The sequence below is a fragment of the Globicephala melas genome, chromosome 10, assembly GCF_963455315.2.
Source record: "Globicephala melas chromosome 10, mGloMel1.2, whole genome shotgun sequence".
NCBI classification, from domain to species: domain Eukaryota; kingdom Metazoa; phylum Chordata; class Mammalia; order Artiodactyla; family Delphinidae; genus Globicephala; species Globicephala melas.
The window spans coordinates 5,628,915-5,654,250 of NC_083323.1; the positions used below are offsets into that span (position 1 = coordinate 5,628,915).

Genomic DNA, 25,336 nt, shown 5'->3' on the forward strand with positions numbered 1-25,336 from the left:
GCCCTGCGTCCCTCGCTCCGGAGTTCAGGTCCCTTTCTCTGAGCGGCAGGAGACTCCTTAAGACTTCTGAGCAGGGACCTGGGTCAGCTTCCTCAAGGGAGGCTGAGATGGCAAAGTGGCTGTGTGAGAGCCGTGACCGTGTACATAGTGATGGTTCCGGAAGTTTAGTCCTGAGCTGATGTTCTTAATAGAAGGAAAAGAAGTCACAAACAATAGGAAGAGTTAATGCATCCTCCTCGAGCTCATTAAATACATCAGCCATCCCTTCCTCTAGGGGATGCATGGCGGCAAGTAATTAAAAGGAGATTACCAAAATGTAATTAAGGCAGTCGGGACCTCTTCTCGCAAAGGAAGTTTGCTGTGAATAATCGCCAGCCAAACCGAATCCGTTCTTGGAACAGGGACAGCTGGAAAGGTAGCTTAGGAGTCCCGTAAGGCTTGAGGAGATGGAGCGCACAAAGATGACGATTTTAGCCCTGCTCATGATCCGGTTCTCAGTCGGGGTGCACCGCTAAGTCTGCCCCCCAAAACTCGTATTGCTCTGTGTCTCGCGTGTCCATCACGCACAGCAGGGGAAAAGCATCTCGGCTGCTTTCAGAATAGGTGCCGCGTTACTTTCAGATCCTGGCGTGCGGATCGGCCCTGGCGTGTGGCTCGGCCCTGGCTTTTTGGCTGCTGGCTCTTTCCGCTGCCCCACTGAAGCGTTTCTCAAAGTGGGGGTCACGGGCTGGCGCAGATCAACCGCGCACCGTCGGCTCAGCGCGTGGGCCGCACGTCACTCTTGGGACACCGAGCTCGGCCTGGAGCCCGGGGAGCTGTGGACGACGAGACTCCGTCAGGCTCTGCAGACAGGAGCAAAGGGCATGCCTGGTGCCACCGGGAGCATCACACCCGAGTCAGGACAAGAAACACTAGCTCAGGTGGCACAAAAGAAGATGAACGCGGTATTAAAACTGAAATGCTACCAGAGCCTTGGTTGAAGAGTAAAAAAGAAAAAACAAGACAAGCTCTGGACGTCAGCAGTAACACCTTTTTCATAAGATTCTCACAAACGAGGTGAAAACATTATCTGAATGTCTGCCCTCAGCAAATACCTCTTTTTCACTTCTGGGAAAAACATTTTACATTCAAAATGCTACGTGCAAACTGTATAGAGTATCACTACTTGTTTTTAGAAATCATTGCTGTTTAACATTTCTTTTAAGTCTTAAAGTGCAATTTCAGTGTCTTCCGTGAATATAAAATAATGCTCAGAGCAGAAATAGAATTTTTAAAAGACATGGTAGAAACCCATATAAAATCTTTCTACTTTATTATCATGGAAATAATGGAATTTTTTTTAACAAAACGCATCCTTATTCAATGCAGAGTAATTATTTTGTCCCATTCTAGCTAACACAGAGCCAATGAGATCTGTCCTTACCTTGTGTTTATAATATATTGTCTTTAAAGTCATCCAGTGAGATGTTGAGTAACTTGAAGATGATTTTTTTCCGAGAGAGAATTTAAGATTGTAGTTTTCAATTGAACAAGGGACCGTAAAGCACATCAAAATGTTTGTAATCTTTTATGAACATCACATTTATATTAGTTGCCAACAGTGCTGCTTTGATTTATCTTTCTTTTTATTGTAAACATAATGGTGTCCATGTATTTTTAATGAACATTATAAAGAATGGGGACGTTTCCTTTTCAGGAAAAGCCTCGAAGTTTACTGGAAATAAATTAAGGAAATTATTGAGAAATGTCATCCCCGTTATTTACTCTTGCCTCTGATGGCGAGAAAGGCTAAGTCCTCTTGATACAGTTTCGGTGATTTTTGAATGTTTCCCCTAAATTTCACTCACTTTCCACTTGCCAATGGGATAATTACTACCTGCTGTCCTGGAGACGGTTGAGTAGATGGCAGGGTGGGAGGGATGACACAGGCCGCTTGGACACTTGCGGTGGCCTTGGTGACAGTGCAGGGTGAGGGGCTGCTGGGCCCGCCGTGCCTGAGCTAAAGGAAAAGGAATATTGTCAACCACCGCCTTGTATGAAAATGACATCATCACACCGGAGGAGCAGTTAGGGGCCAACCTGCTCAAGGTACCTGACCACAGCCAGCATGACGCGTCGCCGTTCTCGTGAGGTTAACACGCTTCTCCCAAATCTGAGCGCGTCGAAGCACCCATGCATCCTGGGCCCCATCTGGATCTGGAGCCTCCAGTCAGAAGGAGTAGAAGGTCCCCCCGTCTTCCCCAGCCTCCAGGGGTGTGGACAGTCGAGGGACTGGGCACCTACCTCTCTAGCAGCTGCCAGATGGGCCCCTGCCAGAATTAGGACAGGGCTTGGCCACCTGGTTTCCACGCCTCTTGCAGAAAAGCAAAGGGGGCCGTGCCAGGCTTGCTTCCACCTGACCCCTGTACAGCGCCAGCAGGGCCGGGCCTCAGCCCGTCTCTGGGGAATGCTGTACAGCTCCTCCGATGTCCCACCTTGTATTTGTCACTCACTCTCGCATTCTCCAGATGCTTTCGCCAGCACTCGCCTCGAATCTGGGCTGGCAATCTCTCTTGATTCCTACCCTCAGTGGGAATACATGAGGGTATTCATGTATAGGGTATTCACATACAGGCTCTCTACATGTTCAAAATAAGCGGACTGTGACACAGCCCATCCCCGCAGACCCCCTCCAGGGCCATGGCAGTCTGATTTGCAGTCTAATTCAATTGCCAGTGTTTGGGTCAATTAAACATCAGAGTTGAGCTGTACCGTTGATTCTACGAGGTCATGACCATATCAGGAAGCCAGGAGTCAATCCAAGAAGTCATTGTTCCGAACAAGCCTCGCAGAGCAAATCCAGGCTGCAGACAGCACCAGTTTCTTGATTGTTACCACATACCTACATGTCTCGCTTGGAGGTGAGCTCTCACGTTCTGGCTTTAGCTGCCCCGTTTGACTGGGAGAATCTTACCTTCCCACATTCAGCACATGTGTGACAGCGTGTGCCAGACCCTGGCCTACCTAGTGATGTTGCCCAGCCAGTTACCGTCATCTTCTTGTCACCCACAGTCAGTCACCAACATCCAAACGGTGGCTAGTACGCATTGGGCACGTGCTGTGAGCCAGGCCCTGTTCTAGGCACTTTACCTAAATTAACTCAGCTAACCCTCCTAAGATCCCTTTTAAGGATCGGGAGACCGAGGAACAGAGAGGTCACAGCATCCGTTCCCGATCACACAGCTAGAAGTGCCAGAGCTGGGATTAGAGTTCAGACCAGAGCCAGGCCCCTGCTCTCAGCTTCCTACTGTCAGTGGGAGCTGTCTCGAGTGTCCCCCCCACAGGATTGGTGTTTGGATGAAGCGAGTTAATGCAGAAAGAGCTTTGCATGGTACCGAACATAGCAAACACCAAATGTTTGCATTATTAGTTTTTATTCTATCCTACTTCAGTGAGTGCGTGGTTATTGTATAATATTTAGTAATGATGTGATTATACGGTGTGTAATTTACTTGCGTGGAAGAATTCGTCTCATAGTTTCATACATGAATTCAGCCATGAGTTTCTTGAACATTAAAGGGTTGAAGGCATGGCTTAAATGTTTCCTCTACTTCTCAGCATTTTGTGGCAGTTTCGTGCTACCAAAGGATTTGTGCACGGGGTGTGTGCAGAGGTGTCGGATGGATCCATTGTGAAGGTCGAGCTGTATGGTGGGAGTCAGCTCGGAGAGCCGAAGGGGGAGGACCTGAGTCTGCATGGTCAGGGGCAGAGACGGCATAATCAGCTCTCTGATGAGCTTACACCGTGTCTGGACACCGGGAGACCAGGCTTCCCGGGCATAAGGACAGCATGTGCAGAGACCCAAGATGGGAAGCGTGTACTTTGGGCATGGCTAGGGCATGGGTCAGGTGGGCTGAGAGGCCGGGGGCAGAGGATCTGCGAGGGAGCCCAAGGGGCAGGGCTGTTAGGGTGGGTCTCCCCCATGCTTGCCTCCATGGGCATCTCAAAGCATCAGCTTCTCCAAGGCAGGGGTTTGTCTCTGCCGTTCACTGCTCTATTGCCCATGCCTGGCATGGAGCCTGGCACGCGGTAGGCCCTCAGTCAGTGCTGATGAATTCGCATATTCCTCTCTTGGGTGGGCTCTGTACTTGTGCGTGTGGTGGGGCTGGGATCATGGAAGGATGGGAGAGCACAGCTCTGAAGTCATCAGCTCACAGGGGAATAGCCTGGGGACTGGGCCGAGTCCTGACCCACTTACTTTGTCTAGAAATAGGGAGAACCATGGCTGCCTCAAAGGGCAATGGGAGGATTAGAGAAACTTCTGCAATGCCCCAGCCCAGTGCCTGGGTGAAGGAGACACAGGGAAGGACGGCCACCAGGACTGGGTGTCAGTTAGCCTTGGTTCAGTTGACTTGAAGCTTGACTTGATTGTAGCCTTTCCAAAGGAAAAGGAACCTGGAATCTCCAGATCTGCCTTCATGCATTGCCTAGAAAGAATCCCTCCGTGGTCAGAGATCCCAGTGTGGGCAGCGGTCACGCCACCGGGAAACTAGAGTTGTGCCTGCAGTTCTGGTGTCACCCTTTTGAATCTGCAAACAGCATACTGGATCGCTGAGGCCAATTCATCGATCACTAAGACCTCCAGACCTCCCGACAGACGAGCGTCTACCCTTGGCCTCGTGCATGCTGGGCTCTGGGAGTCGCAAAAGTTGGTTCCTTGATCCGGCGGGAGGCATCTGTAGCAGCACGTCTGCACACAGAGCTTTCACTTTATTCTCAACTGGATTTTTTTTTAATGTTTTATCTTTTTTTTTGACAGGCAGTTTTGCTGCTGTTGTTATTTTTAGCATTCATTAATTCACTGTAAATACAAATGAAGATACAGTGCAATTAATTTCTTTGCTAATCAAAATATTTGATCAAATGAAGCAATTTTTCAATTCTTAGAAGTAATTATACTGTTCTTTAAAAGGAAGTAGAGGAATTCATTACTGAGTATTTCTAATTAGGAGTTTTTGCTACCTGCTGTATTCTTATTCTGTATGAAGTTTTGGGATTGTTTTTTTTTCCTCCTGTAAGGAATCATGGGAAAAACTGTATAATTGAATCCCTAAGTATTCAGAACAAAACTTAGTAGAAGAATCATGCAGTCTGATTAGCTAATTATAACCTTCGTAATAGTTAGACTGATATACTAACATGTTTCTAATCTGACAGCTGGAATGGACCTTGCTAAACCATGTTGTCCCAGCCAGGTGACTGCCACCTTGGACACCCACAGGAGGGGTATCACAAAGTCCCTTTGCAAAGTGCCCATCGTCAAGGAACACTGACAGCCAAAAAGCCACCTTCTCGTCTCTGTACTCTGAGCTCAGTACCTTTTATTTGTCACTAACTAGAAATTCAGAACTGAAGTGGTCAGCTATCGCCGTGTAACAAACAGCCACGGAACCTCCAGGACTGTGAGCATTCGTTCGGCTTTTGCTTGTGGGCTGGCTGATCTGGGCTGGCTCGGCTCTGGTGGCCTGACTGGGATATCTCTGCTCCTTGGACCAGAGCTAAGTCACGTGGGCTCCTCTCAAGGCAGCACGACAGACACAGGAAGGCTTGCAGATCACACAAGCACTTTTTAATTCTTTGGTCACGTTGTACCTGCTAACGTTCCCTTGGCCAAAGCAGTCATATGGCTGAATCCAAAGCCACAGGATAGGGAAATATTCTCAGCTCTTCAGTGGGAGGAACCCCGGAGTCCCATGGCAAAGGATGTGGAGACAGGGGAGTTGAGGAAATGGGCCTTGAATGCAGCATGCCACCAGCAAACAGATACATGGCGTGTCTCTGTCTCCAGCCCTACCAGATCATCTGACAGCTCAGCCCACCCCTCCACCCCTTCCCTACCACGTTCTCTCCTCCAGGTTACCTAGAGAAGTTGCTTAGGATACGATTTCATGGAAGATTGATTTTATAAGCCAGCCAAGAACGTGGCTGGACGTAACTTATTGACAGGACACTAGAAGGCTCTGTTATGGAATCATTCCCATAACAGAGCTGTTGAAACAAGAGTACAATAAAACTGAATATGAGCTAACAGAATTCCAGGGTCAGCGAACCCCTGGGGCGCCCTGCCCTCTCTGGCTTGTTCTTGCCCTGGGCTCACTCTCTCAGCTTTGGGTTGCGGTCACAAGTTTCTTACTTGGGGATCCCCCAACCCCTTTCAAATATGAGTTCCCTGCAGCAGAGATGGGTTAATTCGTCTTTATGGGGGACAGGTCGGTGCAGTGCCTTCCTGAGAGGACAGGATGCTCCCTGTTTGTCCCCTGTCTCCTGGGATGATTCTTGCGGGCAGCTCCCTCTGACTGGTGTAGCTGTCGCGACCTTACAGACTGAGAACCTTGGCCCAGGGAAGTGAGGGGACTGCGTGAGATCCAGCCAGAAGATGGCAGGGCTCTAGCCTAGCTGTCCTGAATCTAAGCCCGGCTCCTCCTGCAGGGCCCGAAGCAGCCGGTCAGGAGCCCGGGGCCTGCGGAGGGCCCTCCTCGAGGTGCGTGACCACGTCTCAGACCTGGCTTCCCTCCCCAGCAGGCTGGCTTGACCTGCAGGCAACAACGGGCGCCACATGCCTCTGCCCTCTGATGACCCACCATAGAGCCGGCGTGGGCCAGGAACCAGGACTCAGCCCAGCTCTGCCCGAGCTCGTGACTCAGGCAAAGATGTCTATTAAAACAACCGGCAGGAACAGCAAGAACGGCCGCCCATGTTTGCCGGGCATTGGGCGAAGCACTGCGAGGGTTTTCTTTTTGAGATCCCAGGCCTGACCTTTGAGACGGTTCGGGTTTTATTCTCGTGAGGAAAGTGAGGCAGAGGGGAGTGCGTCTTGCCTGAGGTCACAAGAAAGAGCAGAACTGAGCTCCATTCAGCCCTGAGCAGCCCCAAAGCCCTCAGCTGATGGCGAGCTGTCCTCGCCCTCCAGGCCCGGCCCCTCCACTTGACCAGTCTGGCCCCTGGTCGACTTCTGCTGGGTCCCAGTCAGGCGGAACTTGGGTTGCTGCTCCCTGGCTGTGCTCTTGAGGCCGGGTGGGCCTGCCCCTTCTTCACGTTTGGTGTCAGGCACAGAATGGTGGTGAGCCGCCAGGAGGACGGGACACAGGCTGGGGGTCCCAGCTCTGTGCCTGCAGGGCTCCCCCAGTTCATCAGCCGGCACTGTGCGCGCTGGGAGACAGCCCAGTCTGGGCGGAAGGCGGCCTCAGAGACACTGGGCTGTGGGGCGCGAGGAGCCCTGAGCTGGGGCAGAAGGGGTGGGCTCAGGGTGAGTTCTGCACAGACCTCCCCCCGGGCCCCTCCCACGCGGGCTTCTTCCCTCTGACCCCCCACTGGTTGGGGCGGCCTCTTGGGTGAGTCCAAGCAATGGCAGGATTCAGAACCCCTGGATTACACTGTAAAGCTTGCTTTTTACTAAATGACATACGTGGCTACGTTTGAGCCTGAGAAAAACTCCATAAAATTGAGGTGTTATTAGTCAGCTCTTTGATGACTGTGTGCTCCATGTGTTGGGATGTTATTTCTTTTATGTATTTCACCAACACTGTCGTGTCGTCACAAAGGGGACCAGGAATCTTCCTTTTGGGACAGGCGACCCGTACTTCTCTGCGACATCAAGAGGGACAATTGTTTAGTAAAACAAGGTTCCATGAATACCCTTGAATAAATGCGAGAAGATACCTTCAAAACATGTAAATCATTCTCTAACTGGGTCAGACCCGTAGTGCATAAGAGTCTGCTTTGTTTTTTTCTTTTTTCATTTGAAAAGTCACCGGTGTGCGCAGTTGTCAGATGGGGGGCTGCGGGGAGGAGCGCTGAGGACGCAGGCCCAGCGTCTCCTGCTCCAAAGAATAGTGGGGACGGAAGTGGGCGCCTCTCCATCTTGCAGCTGTGATTCCTATCCTGAGGGGACCTTTTATGTAAAGCGTAGTTAGTTTTGGAAAGTGACATTTGCATCTGAAGATAGTGGTGTCTTTTCTGATTAGGAGAAACATTTCTTCTAGTTATAGAAAAAGCACTATTTTTCCCCATTCAGATATAACGATCACGTGAGAAGTGCTGGGGACACAAAAGCGCCAGACCAGGAGCCATCTGTTCTTCCCTGGCGTCTCCAGTCACTCAGAGCTAGGCTGGCGGTGGTGGCTGAGCGGCTCTGCAGAGAGCAGGATGGGAACCAGAATGTGGGCGCCTAACAGCCTCGAGCCCAACTGCCCTTGATGGGAGAGCCAGGAGGCCCTACCCTCCAGAGGCCAGAGGCTTCTCCGGGTGGCACGGGGTGGGGAGCAGCGCGGCTGCGTCCCCTGGGGCCTGGGGACCTTCTGGTCAAGGGCTGGTCCCTTGTGCACAAAGGCGATGGCCGTGGTGCTGCTGGGGGCGGGGTAATGAGTGATCTTTGTTTTCAATTTGTGCCCTGTTTGTAGTTTTCTACAGTGAACATGCAGTAATTATCTTTGCAAGCGGCAAAAGAATATCTCTAACTGGCAGCGAAACCACCTTTGTGACAAACATAGTCCCCTCCCTCTCGGTGTCCACAGCCTGGCCTCTGGCTGTGGCTTTGGGGATGTTGAGGAAAACGCTGGTGGTGCAGGAAGCCGGCGCTGCTCTCCTGAACTTCCCGCCAGCTTGTCGAGTAAGGATAATAGCACCCCGGGTGCCAGTTTTCAAGGATTTGCACCTGTACCTCCTTCACCTCCTGGCTCAGTGGTTTCCTCCTCTGGAGGCTGTTTCCATCAGTTGTGTCAAGAGCACACGACCCGTTATAACCTCTGCTCACCTGTGAGACTGGCCCTCATCTCTCTTCCCCCCCAGACCCCACCCAGGCAAGACTACTTAAGGATTACTTGTTACCTCTGTCTCCCCAGCATCTAACGAGGAGCCTGGCACACAGCAGACATTCCAGGGGTGTCTGTGGACGGCTCAATACAGTCATCTCGGGCATGCGTTGAGTGTTCATCCTCTGTAAGTGCATCGCGTGTGCGTGTGTCACACGCCCCGCAGAGATGCTCGCCCTCCCCCCAGGGCTCTGGGATTCAGTGTGACCCGGGCGTCACTCTGATCCCTGCACAGGTGGAGAGTGGGCAGATTCACATCCAGGGCAGTCACACCGAGCAGGGCTCCCCGACCAGCCGTTCCTCCACGTCGCTCGCAAGCGGGCTATCCCGGCCCCGCAGCCTCAGGACCGCGACCCGTGGGGCAGGCAAGACTCCCGGCTTGGGAGCCCCACCCAGTCCTCTGCCTGGCTCTGCCCTCGCTTATTCCTCATCCAGAGAACAAGCGTTAGTACTGGGGTGTGTATATATACACGTGTGTGCATGTGTGTGTGCTCGTGTGATCATTTGGACCCTTTTGTGGCCCCTTTCCACTTAGTGCACTGCAAACATTTTACCATATTGTTAAACTATTTCTTGAAACATTCTAAATAACTGCACTGTCATCCATCTTCTAGAAATGTCGTGTTTTATTTAACCATTCTCCTACTTTAGACATCTAAAGTGTTGCTAATTTTTTTTTAATTTTGTGAATTCCGTAAATAATACTGTAATGATAATTCCATGTTTATTTCCTCAAGGAAAGTCTTCAAAGGGTAGGTACCAAGTCAAAGGATAGGCACTTTTATGTCTCCAGATACCTTATTCCCCCTTTTCCAGCACTGATATTGTCAATCAAGAAATTTGCATTTCTTAGAAGAAAAAAGTGGAATCTTATTTTCTTTTCCTTTTTTTTTGCAGCATGACCAGGTCAGAGTTTTTTGTTTTTTGTTTTTTGTTTTTTTGCGGTACGCGAGCCTCTCACTGTTGTGGCCTTTCCCGTTGCGGAGCACAGGCTCCGGATGCGCAGGCTCAGCGGCCATGGCTCACGGGCCCAGCCGCTCCGCGGCATGTAGGATCCTCCCGGACTGGGGCACGAACCCATCCCCTGCATCGAACCCGTGTCCCCTGCATCGGCAGGCGGACTCTTAACCACCACGCCACCAGGGAAGCCCCCAGGTCAGAGTTTTCTAACAGAAGACCCAGGGTGGCTGCCCAGAGCAATCATTCATTTGATTGGCTGTGTGGAGACACTGTTTATCCACTCTTTCTTTGAACAAATAGCAAGGTCCCGCTGTGTGCCAGGTTCTTCTAAGCACTCAGGAATCCAGCAGTGCACAAAAGACTAGACTTGCCTGGAAGTTTATTTTCTGTCGGGATGAGAAAGACAATTAGGGTAAATACGAGGTGGATCAGAGAGTCATACGTGGGATGGAAATGAGCAGGGAACGCGAGAGAGGATCTGGAGTTCGGCTCGGGAATGTGATAAAAACCCTGAGAGAAGGGCGAGAACAGCAAGTGCAAAGGCCCTGAGGCAGGAAGGAGGTTGCTGTGAAGGAAGCACAGCAGGAGGCTCTCACAGAGTGAGGTCAGAGGGAGTCGTGGGCAAGCCATTGTGACACCCTGCCTGTTACTCTGAGCAACATGGGAAGCCGTTTGAGAGTTGTGCCTGACCTGATTTGCCCTTTAAAGAGATCGTCCTCAGGGGAAAATGACTATGGCTTTTTGATTATGGCTCTGCCCTCCCTTACCCCTCCATCCAGAGAACAAGTGCTGACACGTGTGTGTACTTTAAAAGACTGAGGGTGGAAACAGGGAGGCTGATGCAATAATCCGTGCAAGATGATGGCAGCCTGGACCAGGGGGTGAGGGTAGAGCGGTCAGCTTCCAGGTATGCACTGGGAGCAGAGCCCCTGGGATTTGCGGGTGGTTTGGGTATGAGTGATAGAAAGATCTGTCACAGAGGACTCTATTCTGAGCCACTGGGACAATTTCCATTTGCTGAGATGGGGACCTCAGAAGGACTGTGTTTTGACGCTGATGACTCAAGAAAGAAGAAAGAATTTTCCTTTATGAAACTCGGATGTTCTGTTTTGCTTGGGAGGGCCTCTCTCCCCCAAGGTTATCTTGGAGTCAGCCAGCCGTGTCCACTGATTTATTTGTATATTCTGGGCCTAGCTCTTCTGATTCTATTATTCTGATTATATCAAGTTTATGATGTTTTTATATCTGGTGGCTCAAAAACATCATTGCTAGCCGTTTCCAAAAATTTCATGGCAAATCTCACATATTTCTTTTTCTTTACCAACTTTAATATCTATGTCTAATGAGTCCCCCAAATATCCATTGAGATATTTTTTCTTTTTTTTAAATTTTTCTTTATTTTTTTATACAGCAGGTTCTCGTTAGTTATCCATTTTATTCATATTAGTGTGTATATGTCAATCCCAAGCCATTGAGATTTTTACTAGAGTTTTATTGATTTATAATTTGAGAAAGGTTTTACCTTTGGAAGTAGAGTCTTCACATCCAGGAACATAGTATGTGTCCCTTTTCATTCCAGTCTTGCTTTAATAACCTTCAGTAGAATGTGTATGGCTTTCTTTGTATAGGTCTTATGCCTTTCAGATGTAATCTATCCCAAGGTATTCAGTAGCTTTGTCATTAATGTGAATGTGGATTTTTTTTCACAATGCAATTTCTAACTAGTTATATTTACTGTTTAAAAAAGAAGTATTGTTTTTTTTGGTATTTTTTACTTGAATCCAGCCACTTTCCTCATTGTCTTGAGATTTTCTAGTTGTAAAATCATATCCCGAATAATGATAAACCTTGTTTTTCAACATTTATACTGTTTATTTCATCTTGTCTTATTTCAAAAGCTGGAACCTCTAAAAATGTGACTAGCAGAACTGACAGCGAGTGTGCCTGTCTTGTTTCTGACTTTAATGGAAGTGCTTCAGTGTTTCACCCATGTAACATATTTGCAGATAGTGTCTGTTAATATTCTCGTGTTTAGGATGTTCATTTTATTTCCATGTAGTTTATATGTTCTGTTCTATTCTATACCATTTAGTCAGGAGCGACTGCCGAATTTTGTTAAATGCCATTTTGCCATCTGTTGATATGTGACCTTTGCTAATATAAGGAATTGAAGTTTTGCTAATTCTTGACGGATTCTTATTCTTGGAATAAACCCTAATTGATCTTGGTAGGCCCTTTTAAAATATGGCACTAAATATTCCTCAAGTTTTCTTTTTTTGATGTGTTTGCATTTATATCCATAAACTGGATTGGCTTATATTTTTCTTTCCAAGTGTTTTCTTTATCACACTTTTGTATTAGGGTAACATAAAATGAACTGGAATACTATATATATCTGGAATAATTTGACTAATGTAAAAATTATCTAGGCTTGACACCTTTTTACTGATAGATGGTAGATCTTTTAAGAGCTTTTTAAATTTCTTTGGTGGTTACCTGTCTATTCAGGCTTTCCTATTACTTAAGTTAAATTTAGTAATCTATATTTTGCTCGAAAATGATTCAATTTCCTCCAGAGTTTAAAGCATATTAACTTAAGGTTGCCCATCCTACTTTGTTAGAATTCTTCCATATCTGTTGTTAAAATAGTAGTGTTTCCGATTCGTTTTGTGTGTTAACGCTTTCAAAGAGAAGTCACACACACCGTCTCGGGGGAGCCTTGATTCCTCCTGGAAAGATAAGGAAACTGAGGGAAGCATGGTTAAGTGGCTTGCGGGGTCGCATAGCCGGTTAGAGGCAGAGTCTGGCCTCAGACCGGGGACCCGCCTTCCCCTGCGGGACACGACCACCTGTGCTTCTTCCAGTTATGTTCACCTGGGGTGCGTCCTCCTCAGGCCCCAAAGGTGTGACAAGTGTAAGGATGGACTTCGAGACTGAGTCTCCATCCAGAAAAGGTCCCTGTACTCTCTGAGCACCAACACCCCTTGCGATGTTTAGGGAAAGGCCCTCCTACCTAGATACAGGGGGTGCATTTTCAACTGTTTGAACAAGTGTAAGCTGTGTCTGTAACATCACTTTTTTTCTAGAATGAAGAAAGAAAGGCGTTCATTCGCTTTACAGATGGCTCCAAATGGACATGTTTAAAAGCCTCTGTTAACCTTTGGGTGGTCAAGGATGTGGTGGGCTGTGGTGTGAGTGTGTGTATGTTCACGTTTTGGGGGATATTCCCAGCAGCATCTTGTGTTTGATACAATTTCATAAAGTAACGTTATGCTCTGCCCTGAAGGCTAGTAGCATATAATACCTATATTGCTATGGAATTGCTGAACATGAATCGTGACCAGGTTTTAATACAGGCTGGGGGGATTAGATTGATCATCTGGTAAAGTGCTGGTGCTTTGAAAGAACTGTTATCCTAGCTAACAGTCATGAAGGGTTTTGATGTGGAGAAACCCAGTGTATCTGAGAATCCACTCTGGTACGGGGGCAGCATGCATGCCTCCGCTGCCCCTGGGTTCTCACGGAGCCCGGCCTCCCCTCCCACCCCGGGGCTCCATCCCGTCCTCATACTCCAGGAGCCGACCTGCTGATGCAGTGACCACAGGTGTAGCTTCGGGGCCTTTTCCTAATTGCAGCAAAGTAGAGGCACATCAGGGCTGCAGCCCTGGCCCTGTTCACTGCCCTCGCAGGAGGCTGGGGACTCAGCCGCCCCCCACCCCGGCTTCGCCCTTCCAGCTCCAGTCTCCTTAGTGCCCAGGATAGACAGAGGCCCTTGTCATTTCCAGGGCTGCCGATGGTCACTAAGGAACTTCCCTGCTCTTCCTGTGGTCTGTCCACCACACGGATAGTCAGCCGATGCACACTGAGATGCTGAACGTGGGCTGAAGACCCCTGCAGCTCACCTGGCCACGAGCCCTTTGCCAGCACGTCAGCCTAAACATCCAGTAAAAAGATCCTTCCTCTGCTCCTCTTTCCTCGTGGCTCACTCCTCCCCGCAGAAAGCTGTCCTGGGGTGCAGACAGGGCCTGTCCCTCCTCGGGGATTCTCAGCACCCTGGACAGCGCCCCCAGGCCCTGAAAGCACCTCCCAACACCCGGCTGTCCTTGCCCTACGAGGGGTGCTGAACGGGCTCCAGGCCAGCGGGCGGCTCCGTTGTCCCCACAGCCTCCAACTGCAGGAACCTGCGCTCATCAGGATCAAATCCCTGTGGGTCTCAAAGTTTCAGACCCAAAGGGACACTTAGCCGACAGCGGTGCTGCAGCACAATGCGGTAGCAGCCATCCAAAACCGCCTTTCACATTCTAACTGCTGGCAGTGTAAATTAATCAAACTGAGGTTCGGAAAATGAAAGCAGTCTGGATCCACATCCCTGTTGATTCCCTTCCCGCTCAGAGCAGACACTCACCGCGTGCTTGTTACACAAACCAGAGGACAGGCTGAGCGAGTGAAGGGATGAGGGGAAGAGGTGCGCCCTCCCCAGGCCTGGCCCGGCCCCTTGCCCTGCCCCACGGGGGCCGACATGCTCTGCTTCTCCTCCGTGGCAGGTCAGCCCAGGCTTCCCCTTCCGCCAGATCTGCCCCTGCAGTCGGGCCTCTGGGTCACACTGTCTCCTGCCTCTTCATCTTCCTCACTAAGCTGGACCTCCCAGGACGTGCCCTGGCTGAGGCACGCGGAGCCAAGATGATTCTTTACTTATTAAATGGATCAATTTTCCATTCTGTTTTGCCCAGGCTGCTGCTGAGTGGGCTGAGAAGATGCCCAAAGGCCCGCCGCCCGTATCTCCCAAGGAAATGGCAAACCAAGAGGTCCTGGCCCGGCTCCACAAAGCTGTGACCTTCCACTACAACACGATCGCCCAGGAGTTTGAGAACTTCGACACCATGCGGACCAATACCGTCTCCAGGGACGAGTTCCGGTCCATTTGGACTCGCCACGTCCAAGTTCTGACGGATGAGCAAGTAAGAAACGCATTTCGTTTCGCCTCCTAAGCGATGCGTAAAGAGTTTAAGACTGTTCTCTAGTTTTTTAAATACTTGAACGTTTTTTGTTGTTATTTAGTTTTAAATCTTACTGGAGACTCATGGAGCTTTCTGTTTATGTAACAGGGACGAATCGCACCATTTCAATCAGGGTGCAAATGATATCACTTTTATTTTTAAAATCAAATTAAACTCGGCTCCAGCTACCACTGTCCTTCTTCCTCCTTCCCCAGATCATTCCTGGGCTTAAGTGATCCTAAGAGGGGGCCAGTGTCTCCCCACATCTGAGCTGGGAGTGCGGGGCTAAGGGCGGATGTAGAGCCGGTAGGCTGCTCTGACGCTCCCACCACCTCGCGGCTCCCGGCCTCTCCCTGGTTCTGCTGCCGGCGTTTCTGGATGCTCTGGAGCTACCGCCCCAAGCACGCTGGTGACACGCCCACCCCCAGTGGGCCTCTCCACTGTCCACAGGCTGGACACAGGCCACCCTCTCTGAGGGCCTCTTGCCCATCACAGATCCCTCACAAGAGTTTCTCTGCGGTCTCTTCCCCAAGGACTGAGCTGGGCTCTTTTTAGCTCAAAGCTCTAGCAACCTGCTACCCTGGCCTCTTTGGCCCTTCGTGGCTTTCCTACGGCAAGAGCACCTCCCAGCAGGACGGCGTTCCAGGGGCCTGCCTTGGTCACTGGCATCAGCCGATAATCTCACTGAACGTCCGCACTGGGGAGCGGAGCCCTGGCTGCTTGGTCCTCACTGTGCCCCCAGCACTGACACGGAGCCTGGCACAGAGCAGGTGCTCAGCATGTCCCAGTGAGCGGACAGTGTCCACGTCCCCCCCCATCCCAGCAGTCCAGGGGCTGAACAGCCGATAACAGAGCACCACTGATCCAGTCCCAGAAGCAGATTTCCCTTCTTCCCAGAAAATGCACTGCTACCATCCCTCTTCAGTTCTCAGGTGAATTGATGCCCCATCCATTCCCAGAGAATAGTTCAGATGAGAAAGGAACTCCAAAATACTCACAAAAGCAGCCCCGCCTCCCCTCTTCCTCCTGGCTCTGCTCAGGCCCAGCCCAGGGGGCTTCCTACAGCTCCCCGTGTGGAAATGTCATTCTTTCCCCTCCAGAGCTGGGTCACTCCAAACTCAAGTCTCACATTGTCAGAGTTTTAGGGTAAGGACTGGAAGTATTCACGGGGAGGGGTGATCATCACGTCCACCCTCCATCCCTACTTAGGCCTCTGGACTCACTGCCCTAAAGAATGAATTTGTTAAAGATATTAGTAATATGAACATCAGATTTCGCTTTCCTAAAATATCACCTTTTTTAGGCATTATGATCATTTCTGCTAAGCAAAAACAATGCCCTATTTCCAAATAGTTCTGTCCCACAGAGCCTCCAAGCCAAGTGAGCTCTGTATTTGCAAATATCAATACTTCTCTCCATCACTACAAATGGATGGAAGCCTTTAAAATTAGTACAGTTGCATTTATTATTCTATGGGGCCAACTAATAAAGGTTGGTAATAAAGATTTTTAGTAATAAAGATTTTAGTAATAAAGATTTTTCATTCCATCTAAATGAGCAAAATTTTACTCTAATTATAGGTATAAATTAATGACATGCCGGCATATCTGGCATTCATAACAGAGAATTTGATTCTAATTGCCCACTAAGAAAGCTTCACCATTCCCGTCACAGACAGCACCCCCCACCCCCCACCCCCTGCAAAAAAATCAAGCACTTACTTTTGAATGCTGCTTTCTAAAAATACATGGACACATCTCAAAGACAGTCTGCACCATTGAGAACATCAAAGTCTGGCATGAGTACCGTGGTTTAAGTTGGGTGATGATTAACAGAAATTGTGCTATATTTGGGAAGGATGCTTCTAGATACAGGCTAGTAAACAGAAAACAAAAGCCCCAGAGATCCACTTGCTTTCTCCTTGCATGAGTTGCTTAGCCAGCGACCTTCTTGGTTGGATGGCACAGTAAGACACAGAAGTCATTTGCACTCTTGACATGTCTAGACCCCTCATGCCATCATGGGGAAGAGTTCACCCGAGATACTGGGACAGTTCCGACCACGTTAAACAGTTTTCAGGTACAGATTCCATGACTTCGTTTATCTACATTCTAAAGACTTATCTCTAAAATTCCGATCATCGTGAATCTGAGGGGCCAGCTTTCTTGGCTTACAGAGCTCCGTAAGTAGGGAAGCGCCACATCTTTGGAAACCTTTTGGCACAATTAACCTTTCAGAAAAGGAAAGCGACTTTCAGAGCAGATGCAGCCAGGCACTGACAGGTCTTCATGGCTCTGCATAAAGCGTGTTATAAAAGCCTGTGGAACTGGGTCCACCTGGATCTGGCTTAAGATAGAGATCCCATGGGGAGAACCTGTCCTGGTGAGACGACTTAGGTCAGTCCATAGCGACCGCATGAGGACTTTGAATGTGCAGCTATATTAGGGGAAGGAACCAGCAAACATTGCTGAGCATTCCAGATGTGATATTTCTAAAACAGACAGCTTCAGGAAGAGAGAAAAATGCAGGCAGACTTGGGTTTCGACCGTGCTTCTGCACCCGTCCAGCTGTGTGACCTTGGAGAATTATTCAACCTCTCTGAGCTTCAATGTCCTTCCCTCTGAAATGGGACAGTGCTCCCCAGGCTGACCCAGGTGCCCTCCGCTCTGCCCAGGCTGCTGTTCTGCCTTCCCCATCTTTGCCCGTGCAGTCCCTGCCTGCCCCTTCCCCCGCCCCCTTGTATCTGGCCACACCGACTCCCTCTTCCAGACTCACTTCGAGCCAAGCGAAGCCTTTTCTGACCGCACCTTTACCTGCTGGAGCTGGCCACGCCCCGCTTTGCCCTCCCCGCCCCCCCACCTTGAGCTCTCCATCGTCTGGCTGAGCCCTTGGGACAACCTTGCATGTTCGTGGGCACAGAGCTTCCTGTCTCCACCTTGAGCTCTCCATCATCTGGCTGAGCCCTTGGGACACCTTGCGTGTTCTTGGGCACAGAGCTTCCTGTGTTGGCTGCACCGTGAGTGCACGCGTCCACTCCTTCACTTATTGGGGGCCCTCTGAGCTCAGAGTGGTGATGTTAGGTCCGAGGGAGCCAAGGCGGGCCTGCTCCCTGCCTCCGTTGAGTCTGCATCCTGGGAGGGTAGAGACAGGTTAAACACCTGCGGTACATTATTTCTGTAACTGCACACCGCTCTCTGGTGCAAAGGGACGTGCAGCGTGCTGGGAGAGCAGAGCTGGGGGCTGACCTGGACCGAGGGGTCAGGGCTATTTCCCTGAGGACACAATGCTGGAATGTGGGCGTTGCCTCTGAGAGAAGACGGGAGAGAGCAATGCAGGCAGAGGCAGCATCCTCGAAGCAGGCGCAGTGGGCACGCTGCTTAGATGATGATGCTGCCAGCGGCTAGTGGACACCAGAGACGCACCCTGCCCGTGGGGTCTGTGTTCCCTGAGGGGCTGGCAGACAGTGAACAAAATATGTGTATGTTGGATGGTGACAATTGCTCTAGGCCAAAAGAAAAGCAGGGAAGAGGGCAGTGCTAGGGAATTGGGAGGGTGTGTTGTGAGTAGGGCGGTCAGGGGAGGCCCCTGAGAAGGCAACATCTGATTAAAGACCTGGGTCAGGTGGATGGCTGGGAACAGCGGAGGTTGGATCATGAATGCGTTTCAGAGTTGGAAGCAGCAGAATTTGCTAATGGATGTGGGTGGAAGCGTGAGAAGGGGAGTAGAGGATGGGGAAGCCAAAGGAGCCGTGGATGGGGTGCTGTGGGGGGCAGGGGGGAGGGGAGGGCGGGCGTGGGGCGCCTCACTGGTCCATTGTCCACAGTCACACCTTCTGTCCCGCTCTCCTTCCTGTTCACTTTCTTTTTTGCTCAAGTACATCTTTACTTGCTCTTTCAGGGGAGAGGAAGCCTGAGAGCTTCCCTGTTTCACCCTCGTCCTCAAAAGATAGTTTGGCTGGGGATAGAATTCTAGGTCCAAGTTTTCTCTCCCTGACCCTTTCAAGCGGTTTCTCAGTTGCCTTCCAGCATCTCTCGGTGTTGATGCGACATCTGCTAATTATCACATGCTTTCTGCAGGGCCCCGATCCCAGTGGGAAGAAAGGCAGGGGCTGAGCTACTCATACCACTTCCTTTTTACCAGAATGCTGTTCTGAGACAAGGGGTGAGGTAGGAGTGAGTGAGGAGAGAGGAGCCAGCCGGGCTGTTCGGATAAGTCCCAAATGCTCCCCACGCAGCTCGCCCAGGCGGGTCTCCTCAGCGTGGTCGCCACCGCCGGGTGGTCCTACAGTTGTCTGGGCCTGGTCCTAGGGACTGGACTCCTCCTGCCTTGGCCTCTAGGCTTTTGTCCTCAGTGACTGTGGACACTAGCAGCACAGGCCAGTTCCAGTTTCTACGTCAGGTAGTGGGTGATGGCTTGGTTCTAACTGCCCATCTCACATGGGGGCCTCTTGTCCCTGTTCCTGAGAGAGTACCGCCCTCCACCTGCATCATACCATGCCTCGAATGCCATGGGTTTCTTCTCCATTTCTGTTTAATCCGATTTCCCTGTTGTGTTTGAATAAGGACAATGCATTTTATTTATTTATTTTTACATCTTTATTGGAGTATAACTGCTTTACAATGGTGTGTTAGTTTCTGCTGTATAACAAAGTGAATCAGCTATACATATACATATATCCCCATATCTCCTCCCTCTTGCGTCTCCCTCCCACCCTCCCTATCCCACCCCTCCAGGCAGTCACAAAGCACTGAGCTGATCTCCCTGTGCTATGCGGCTGCTTCCCACTAGCTATCGGTTTTACATTTGGTAGTGTATATATGTCCATGCCACTCTCTCACTTCGTCCCAGCTTACCCTTCCCCCTGTCTGTGTCCTCAAGTCCATTCTCTACGTCTGTGTCTTTATTCCTTTCCTGCCCCTAGGCTCCTGAGAACCTTTTTTTTTTTTTTTAAGATTCCATATATATGTGTTAGTATACGGTATTTGTTTTTCTCTTTCTGACTTACTTCACTCTGTATGACAGACTCTAGGTCCATCCACCTCACTACAAATAACTCAATTTCATTTCTCTTTATGGCTGAGTAATATTCCATTGTATATATGTGCCACATCTTCTTTATCCACTCATCTGTCGATGGACGCTTAGGTTGCTTCCATGTCTTGGCTATTGTAAATAGAGCTGCAATGAACACTGTGGTACATGACTCTTTTTGAATTATGGCTTTCTTAGGGTATATGCCCAGTAGTGGGATTACTGGGTCATGTGGTAGTTCTATTTTTAGTTTTTTAAGGCACCTCCAAACTGTTCTCCATAGTGGCTGTATCAATTTACATTCCCACCAACAGTGCAGGAGGGTTCGCTTTTCTCCACACCCTCTCCAGCATTTATTGTTTGTAGACTTTTTTGATGATGGCCATTCTGACTGGTGTGAGGTGGTACCTCACTGTAGTTTTGTTCTGCATTTCTCTAATGATTAGTGATGTTGAGCATCCTTTCATGTGTTTGTTGGCCATCTGTATATCTTCTTTAGAGGGACAATGCATTTTAAAAAAATAGTTTGCACCTCTCTGCTGAAACTCCCCATCTGTTCATGCATGTTGGGTACCTTTTCTACTAGATCCATTAACGTATTAGCCACAGTTGTTTTACTGCTCCTGTCTGACAGTCCCCACAGTGGGCTCATATCTGACTCTTGTCTGTCGATAGCTGTATCTCCTGGCAATGGGTCGGTTTTTCTTTTGTTTGTGTGTCTCAAGATTTTTAAAAAACTGAATGCCAGACGTAGTGCGAAGAAGAATAGTAGAGATGGTGGCATCAATGATATTTATGCCCGGAGATGGGTGCACCTCTTCTCTGTCAGGCTATGAGTGTGGGAGCGTTGTTGAATCAGTCTGGTGGGTAATTGAGCTACATTTGAATTTTGTTGTTGCTACTCCTCCCCAGCGTCAGATCCCTCCAGCAGAAGATTGCCCAGGGCCCCCGGGCTTGAGTGGGTCTGCTATGGCTCCGCCCATGGCTTTGCTTCTCAGTAGAGGAGGGTCTGGAGAAGCGGGCGGTGTTTCACGTCCATCCCCCACCAGTGGCTTCACGTGCCTCTTGGGAGCAGTGGCAAAGGCTGCAGAGGAGAGCTTGTGAGTGTGAGCGTTCCCTGTGCCCGTGACTCCCAGCTCTTCTAGCCTGAGCGCCAGCCCAACTTGGCCTTTAGGAATTTGCTAACATCTCGGCTGATTTCTTCCTGCCCTCGCACTTCCTCCTGAGCCCCACCAGGCATGAGAGCTGGCGCGTCGGGCTCTCCTTGGAGCCTCGGGGCTCCGTGGAGTCCAGTCCCCTCGGCTCCTGCAACCTCAACTGTCTCATGGGCTCAGGAAAAGTTCTGAGTTTGTAGGTATTTGGCTTTTTCTTGTTAGAATGGGAGTGGCGTTCGCTTGCCGCTTTCCACATCACAAGCAGAGGTGGAACCCGAAGTGGTGAATTTTTAAGTAGTTAGAAGGTAGTTGTCTGCTACTCTGCGTTTCCAGGGGACCTTTCAGCAGGCGTGCATTCTGCCCCGTGACCTGGAAACTTGCTGACATGCAATGAACTTGCCTTTCAGTTCCTTCACAAACCACAGGAATTTTACCCGGGTCTCACGTCCAGTTCACAGGCCCATAAGTTTCCAGAGTCTACTTCTGTGGTACCCATTTCCAGTCTTCTGATGCCCCTCCTGTCCCCACAGCCCACACCAGCCGCCATCCTGTGCTGCACCTCCAGGCTGCATCAGTGTCCTGGGCTGTAACCCATCAGGGCTGAAGAGCCACACGTGGGCCTCCACTTCCCCACCCGCCCAGGCCCGTCCTAGCAATGTGTATTCTGCCCGTTGAAGCCCCTTTATTTAAAATAGGATAAGAATAGGGTTTGCGCGGTCCTACCTTGACCCCGCTTGCCTCACAGGCTTTCATTAGGAAGGTGGTGGGCGCCTGCCTCACCTGCCTGAGAACGATCCCCTTTTGTTGTCCGTGGCCGTTCTGCAGGCGTCCTCATTTCCATGCTTCAGCTCTTCACTGCCTCCTGAAGCATTCATGCCCATCCTTTGTATCTGTCCTTAATCACATGGCCTTCCTCCCACTTGCCTCCCAAGTCTTGCTAAGATACGAGAGCATGAGAGCCCACCAGCAGCCCACCCTCTTTTAAGCCACATCTTTGTTCCTTAAAGCCCTTCCTGAGAGTTGTGATCGGAACACGGTTTAGCCCTTGCCTCCAATCCCTCTTCATTTCTAAAGGGTCTTCCCATTGTCTGATCAGTCTTATCATGTGATACGGATCTTCAGCCATTAAAAAAAGAAACATGTATTGAGCACCTACTGTGTGCTAGCACCTTTGCAAGATGGTTGGCATTCAAAGATAAAGCTCAGAGGATCCTTCGGGGAGTCTCTCAGCCAGGCTAGGTGTCCCCTCGTGGGTGGTTTCATCAGGATGCCAGAAGGGAGAGAAGAGGCTCCAGTCTGCCCAGTGGTTCTGGAAAACTTCCCTGGAGGAGACCGGTGCGGGGGTTACTGCCCTTGGTGATGATGCTGTGGCCTGTCTGAGCCCATGTGAGCACTTTCTCAGGGACCCTCACTTCTACTCCCCCGAGTACTTTTCCCTCATTGATCAAAATTAAAGCAACATAAAACTACAGGTGTGATAAATGACACTGAACTATACACACACACACATGAAGTTGTTACGTAAGATGTAACCTTGGAGGGAAGTTGGGTGGAGGGTCCCTGAGGACCTCTCTGTACCATTCTTGCAACTTCCTGCAAATCTATAATGATTTCGAAATAAAAAGCTAAAACACATCAAGAATGTTGTCCCAAACTAAGCCGTTTTCCCTTCTCAGGGCCTGGAATATTCTCCCTCTCTTCCTCACCCCTCAGTACTTCATTTCCAGAATTTCAAGTAGAGCCGGACGTGGTCCCTTTTAATATGCTTCTGGAAAACCCCAGTGGAGCCCACAGGCCAAGCCGGTTCCTGACCAAGTTCAGGCACAGGGTAGGAACATCCCTCCCATGGCCTCGGGGGCTGTGGAAAAGCAAATTGGAAGTAAATTGCCATCTTCTCGGCCCCCTGAACAGCCCCCGAGTCATCAAGGGCGGCTCACTTGGCATTGAGTCATTTTGCAACATCCCTGCCGGGCCGCGTGTGGCCCTGACCCAGCCCGTGACATCACACGGCACCGACACAAAACCGTAAACTTCTGCTGTTCTCCAGATGCCTCCCTTTTCATCTTGCGAGAAGACATTGTTTGCCCTGAGGGTGAGAAAAACTGCGGCGGCTGAGGGCTGCAGCACCTGTGCGTTGTTCGCAGGGCTCAGGGGGCCTTCGAGGAGCAGGAAGGAGCCTGGCTGGGCTCCCTGAGCGAGGTGGGCTGCGGCTTGATTTGCATTTTCTCCTAAAACATTCTTCTGTCCTGCAGCTCAGTCTCTGTGACCACTCACAAGACTTAATGGCCTTAACGTGCTCGCTAAGGGCCCAATTCAATTAAAAAGTGTCCTGCAGAAGCCACCCACGATCCTCCCGCGTCTGCTCTCCCGGGAAGCCGCAGCCGGATGGGCGTTTTTCTTTTTTCAATTTTTCATTTGACGTGGGCCCTGGACCCCTGCGGAGGAGAGCGCCTCTTCGCTGGCTTCTTCCCCACGTCTGAGGGTTTGCCACTAACCCTGGGAGGTAACCTCTGCTTCTTTGCCAGTTTGATAGGCTCTGGGACCAGATGCCCGTCGACGCCAAGGGAAGGCTGCAATACCTGCACTTCCTCAGGAGCTTCAGCTCGGGGAAGGCGGCCCCGCCGCCGGCCCCGGGCGCCTCGGCCAAGGCGCAGAGAGGGTGCGGCGTCCCCGAGGTCTCAGAGAGAAGCAGGTCTGCAGGGTCGTCGCCCACTCGAGACCTGAAAGCAGGGTCCAAACCGCGGAGTCACCCCTGCGTGAGTTCCCGCCTCGCAGCATCTAACTGGGTCCACGTCCCGCCGGGGCTGGGGTCCTAGTGTCCCCACAGGGTGTGGGTGACCGAGAAGGTGGCCAGGGTGAGCCTGGGGCGGGGGGCTCAGAGGAGAGCCACTGGTGGGTCCTCTCAGTCACCTGCCTGGGAGGGGAGGTAGCTGTGGGCACGGGGGTGTGGGAGGGAAGAGTAAAGAGGGTTCAGAGCACGGAGGGACCTTGGGGGCGGGGGCGGCATGTCAGCCACACGGAGGGCATCATCTCGGACGAACGCAGATGCCCCGGGCTGGACAGCCCCGCCGTGGGCCACAGGACCCGCGAGGTAAGTGTTGTCATGCCCGTTTTACGGTTGAAGATACGAGGCTCTAAGAAGGGTCCTCGTGAGTTCAGGTCTCTTGTTAGACACAGAGAGAGCTGATTTCAAACCCAGGCCTGTCTGACCGCACGGCCCTGGACCTGGGCCGAGCCGCCCTGGCCTGGGATGGGGAGAGGGGCTCAGCCTCGCCGAGGCTCCCCTTCCTCTGCAAGAAGCTTGACGGTGTCTCCAGGGGAGGGTTGTTGAGGGGATGCCGGCGGGCACAGGCGCACGCCCACCGCCGAGCCTCGTGCACGGTGAGCGCTCATTCATTCCTTGGGCCTTCAGTCAACACGTGTTTATCGCACGCCTAGTACGTGCGGAGAATGAACACAGGTCCCTGCCCTTGTGGAGTTTACGGCCTTGGGGGTGATGGGCAAGAGTAGTGAACATGTAAGGAAAGTATTGAGTGAGTTAAAGAGGGTGTATGGAGCAGAATGAAGCATCCCGAAGGCATCCACGCCTCAGTCCCCGGAGCCTGTCATGTGTACCTTACATGGCGAGAGGCAGTCAAGGTTGCAGAGGGAGTTAAAGTTGCTAATCGGCTGACTGCAAGACAAGATTGTCCCGGAGTGTCCGAGGGCCCGAGGTAATCACACGGGCCGGTCACTGGGGACACAGAGGCAGAAGGGTCATACTGGAGAGATGCAGTCTGGGGGAGACCCACCCGGCGTTGCAGCTTTGAAGGTGAGGGACGGGGCCACGGGTCAAGGAATGTGGAGGCCTCCAGAAGCCAGAAAGGGCCGGCTATATATTTGTTTCCAAACCTATTTCTGTTAAAATGGTAACATTACCGTTTTTGTTTTGTTTTTCATTTTATTTCTGAAAAAAATGCTGCCTGTGAAATTGTGCGCCTGAGTCCTATCTGTGAGTTTCTCTTATTACTTCCATGTGGAATCTCAGGTTACAAGACAGTTTTCTATCTTGCTAGACCCCCGCGAGCACGACCCCACCGCTGCAGAACTGCGAGCCCGTGGAGAATAAGCTGCGGAAGAAGATCCAGGGCTGCTGGCGCGAGTTCCTGCGAGAGTGCCAGGAGAGGGACGCCAACAAGCAGGGCGAGATCCCCGCCACGGAGTTCCAGGGTGCGTCCCGTTCCCTTTCCCCCTGGGGATACAGGGTCACGTCCCAGCACAAGTCCACTCCTCATGGTGGCGGCAGGGGAGTGACACAACAGGGGCCCGGCGGGGAGCACCTCGATAAACCCCCAGTTTGGGGGAC

At 50.8% G+C, this 25,336-nt stretch overlaps 1 protein-coding gene across 1 annotated transcript in view; it reads left to right on the forward strand.

Annotated features, from left to right (window-relative positions):
* LOC115852689 (EF-hand calcium-binding domain-containing protein 6) overlaps nucleotides 1-25,336 on the forward strand; it is a 126,554-nt gene that overhangs the window by 92,752 nt on the left and 8,466 nt on the right. Inside the window, exons 10-12 of the mRNA XM_070046470.1 lie at nucleotides 14,540-14,767; nucleotides 23,517-23,747; nucleotides 25,047-25,200. Of these exons, the coding sequence (XP_069902571.1) occupies nucleotides 14,540-14,767; nucleotides 23,517-23,747; nucleotides 25,047-25,200 (613 nt within the window). The remainder of the gene's footprint in view (nucleotides 1-14,539; nucleotides 14,768-23,516; nucleotides 23,748-25,046; nucleotides 25,201-25,336) is intronic.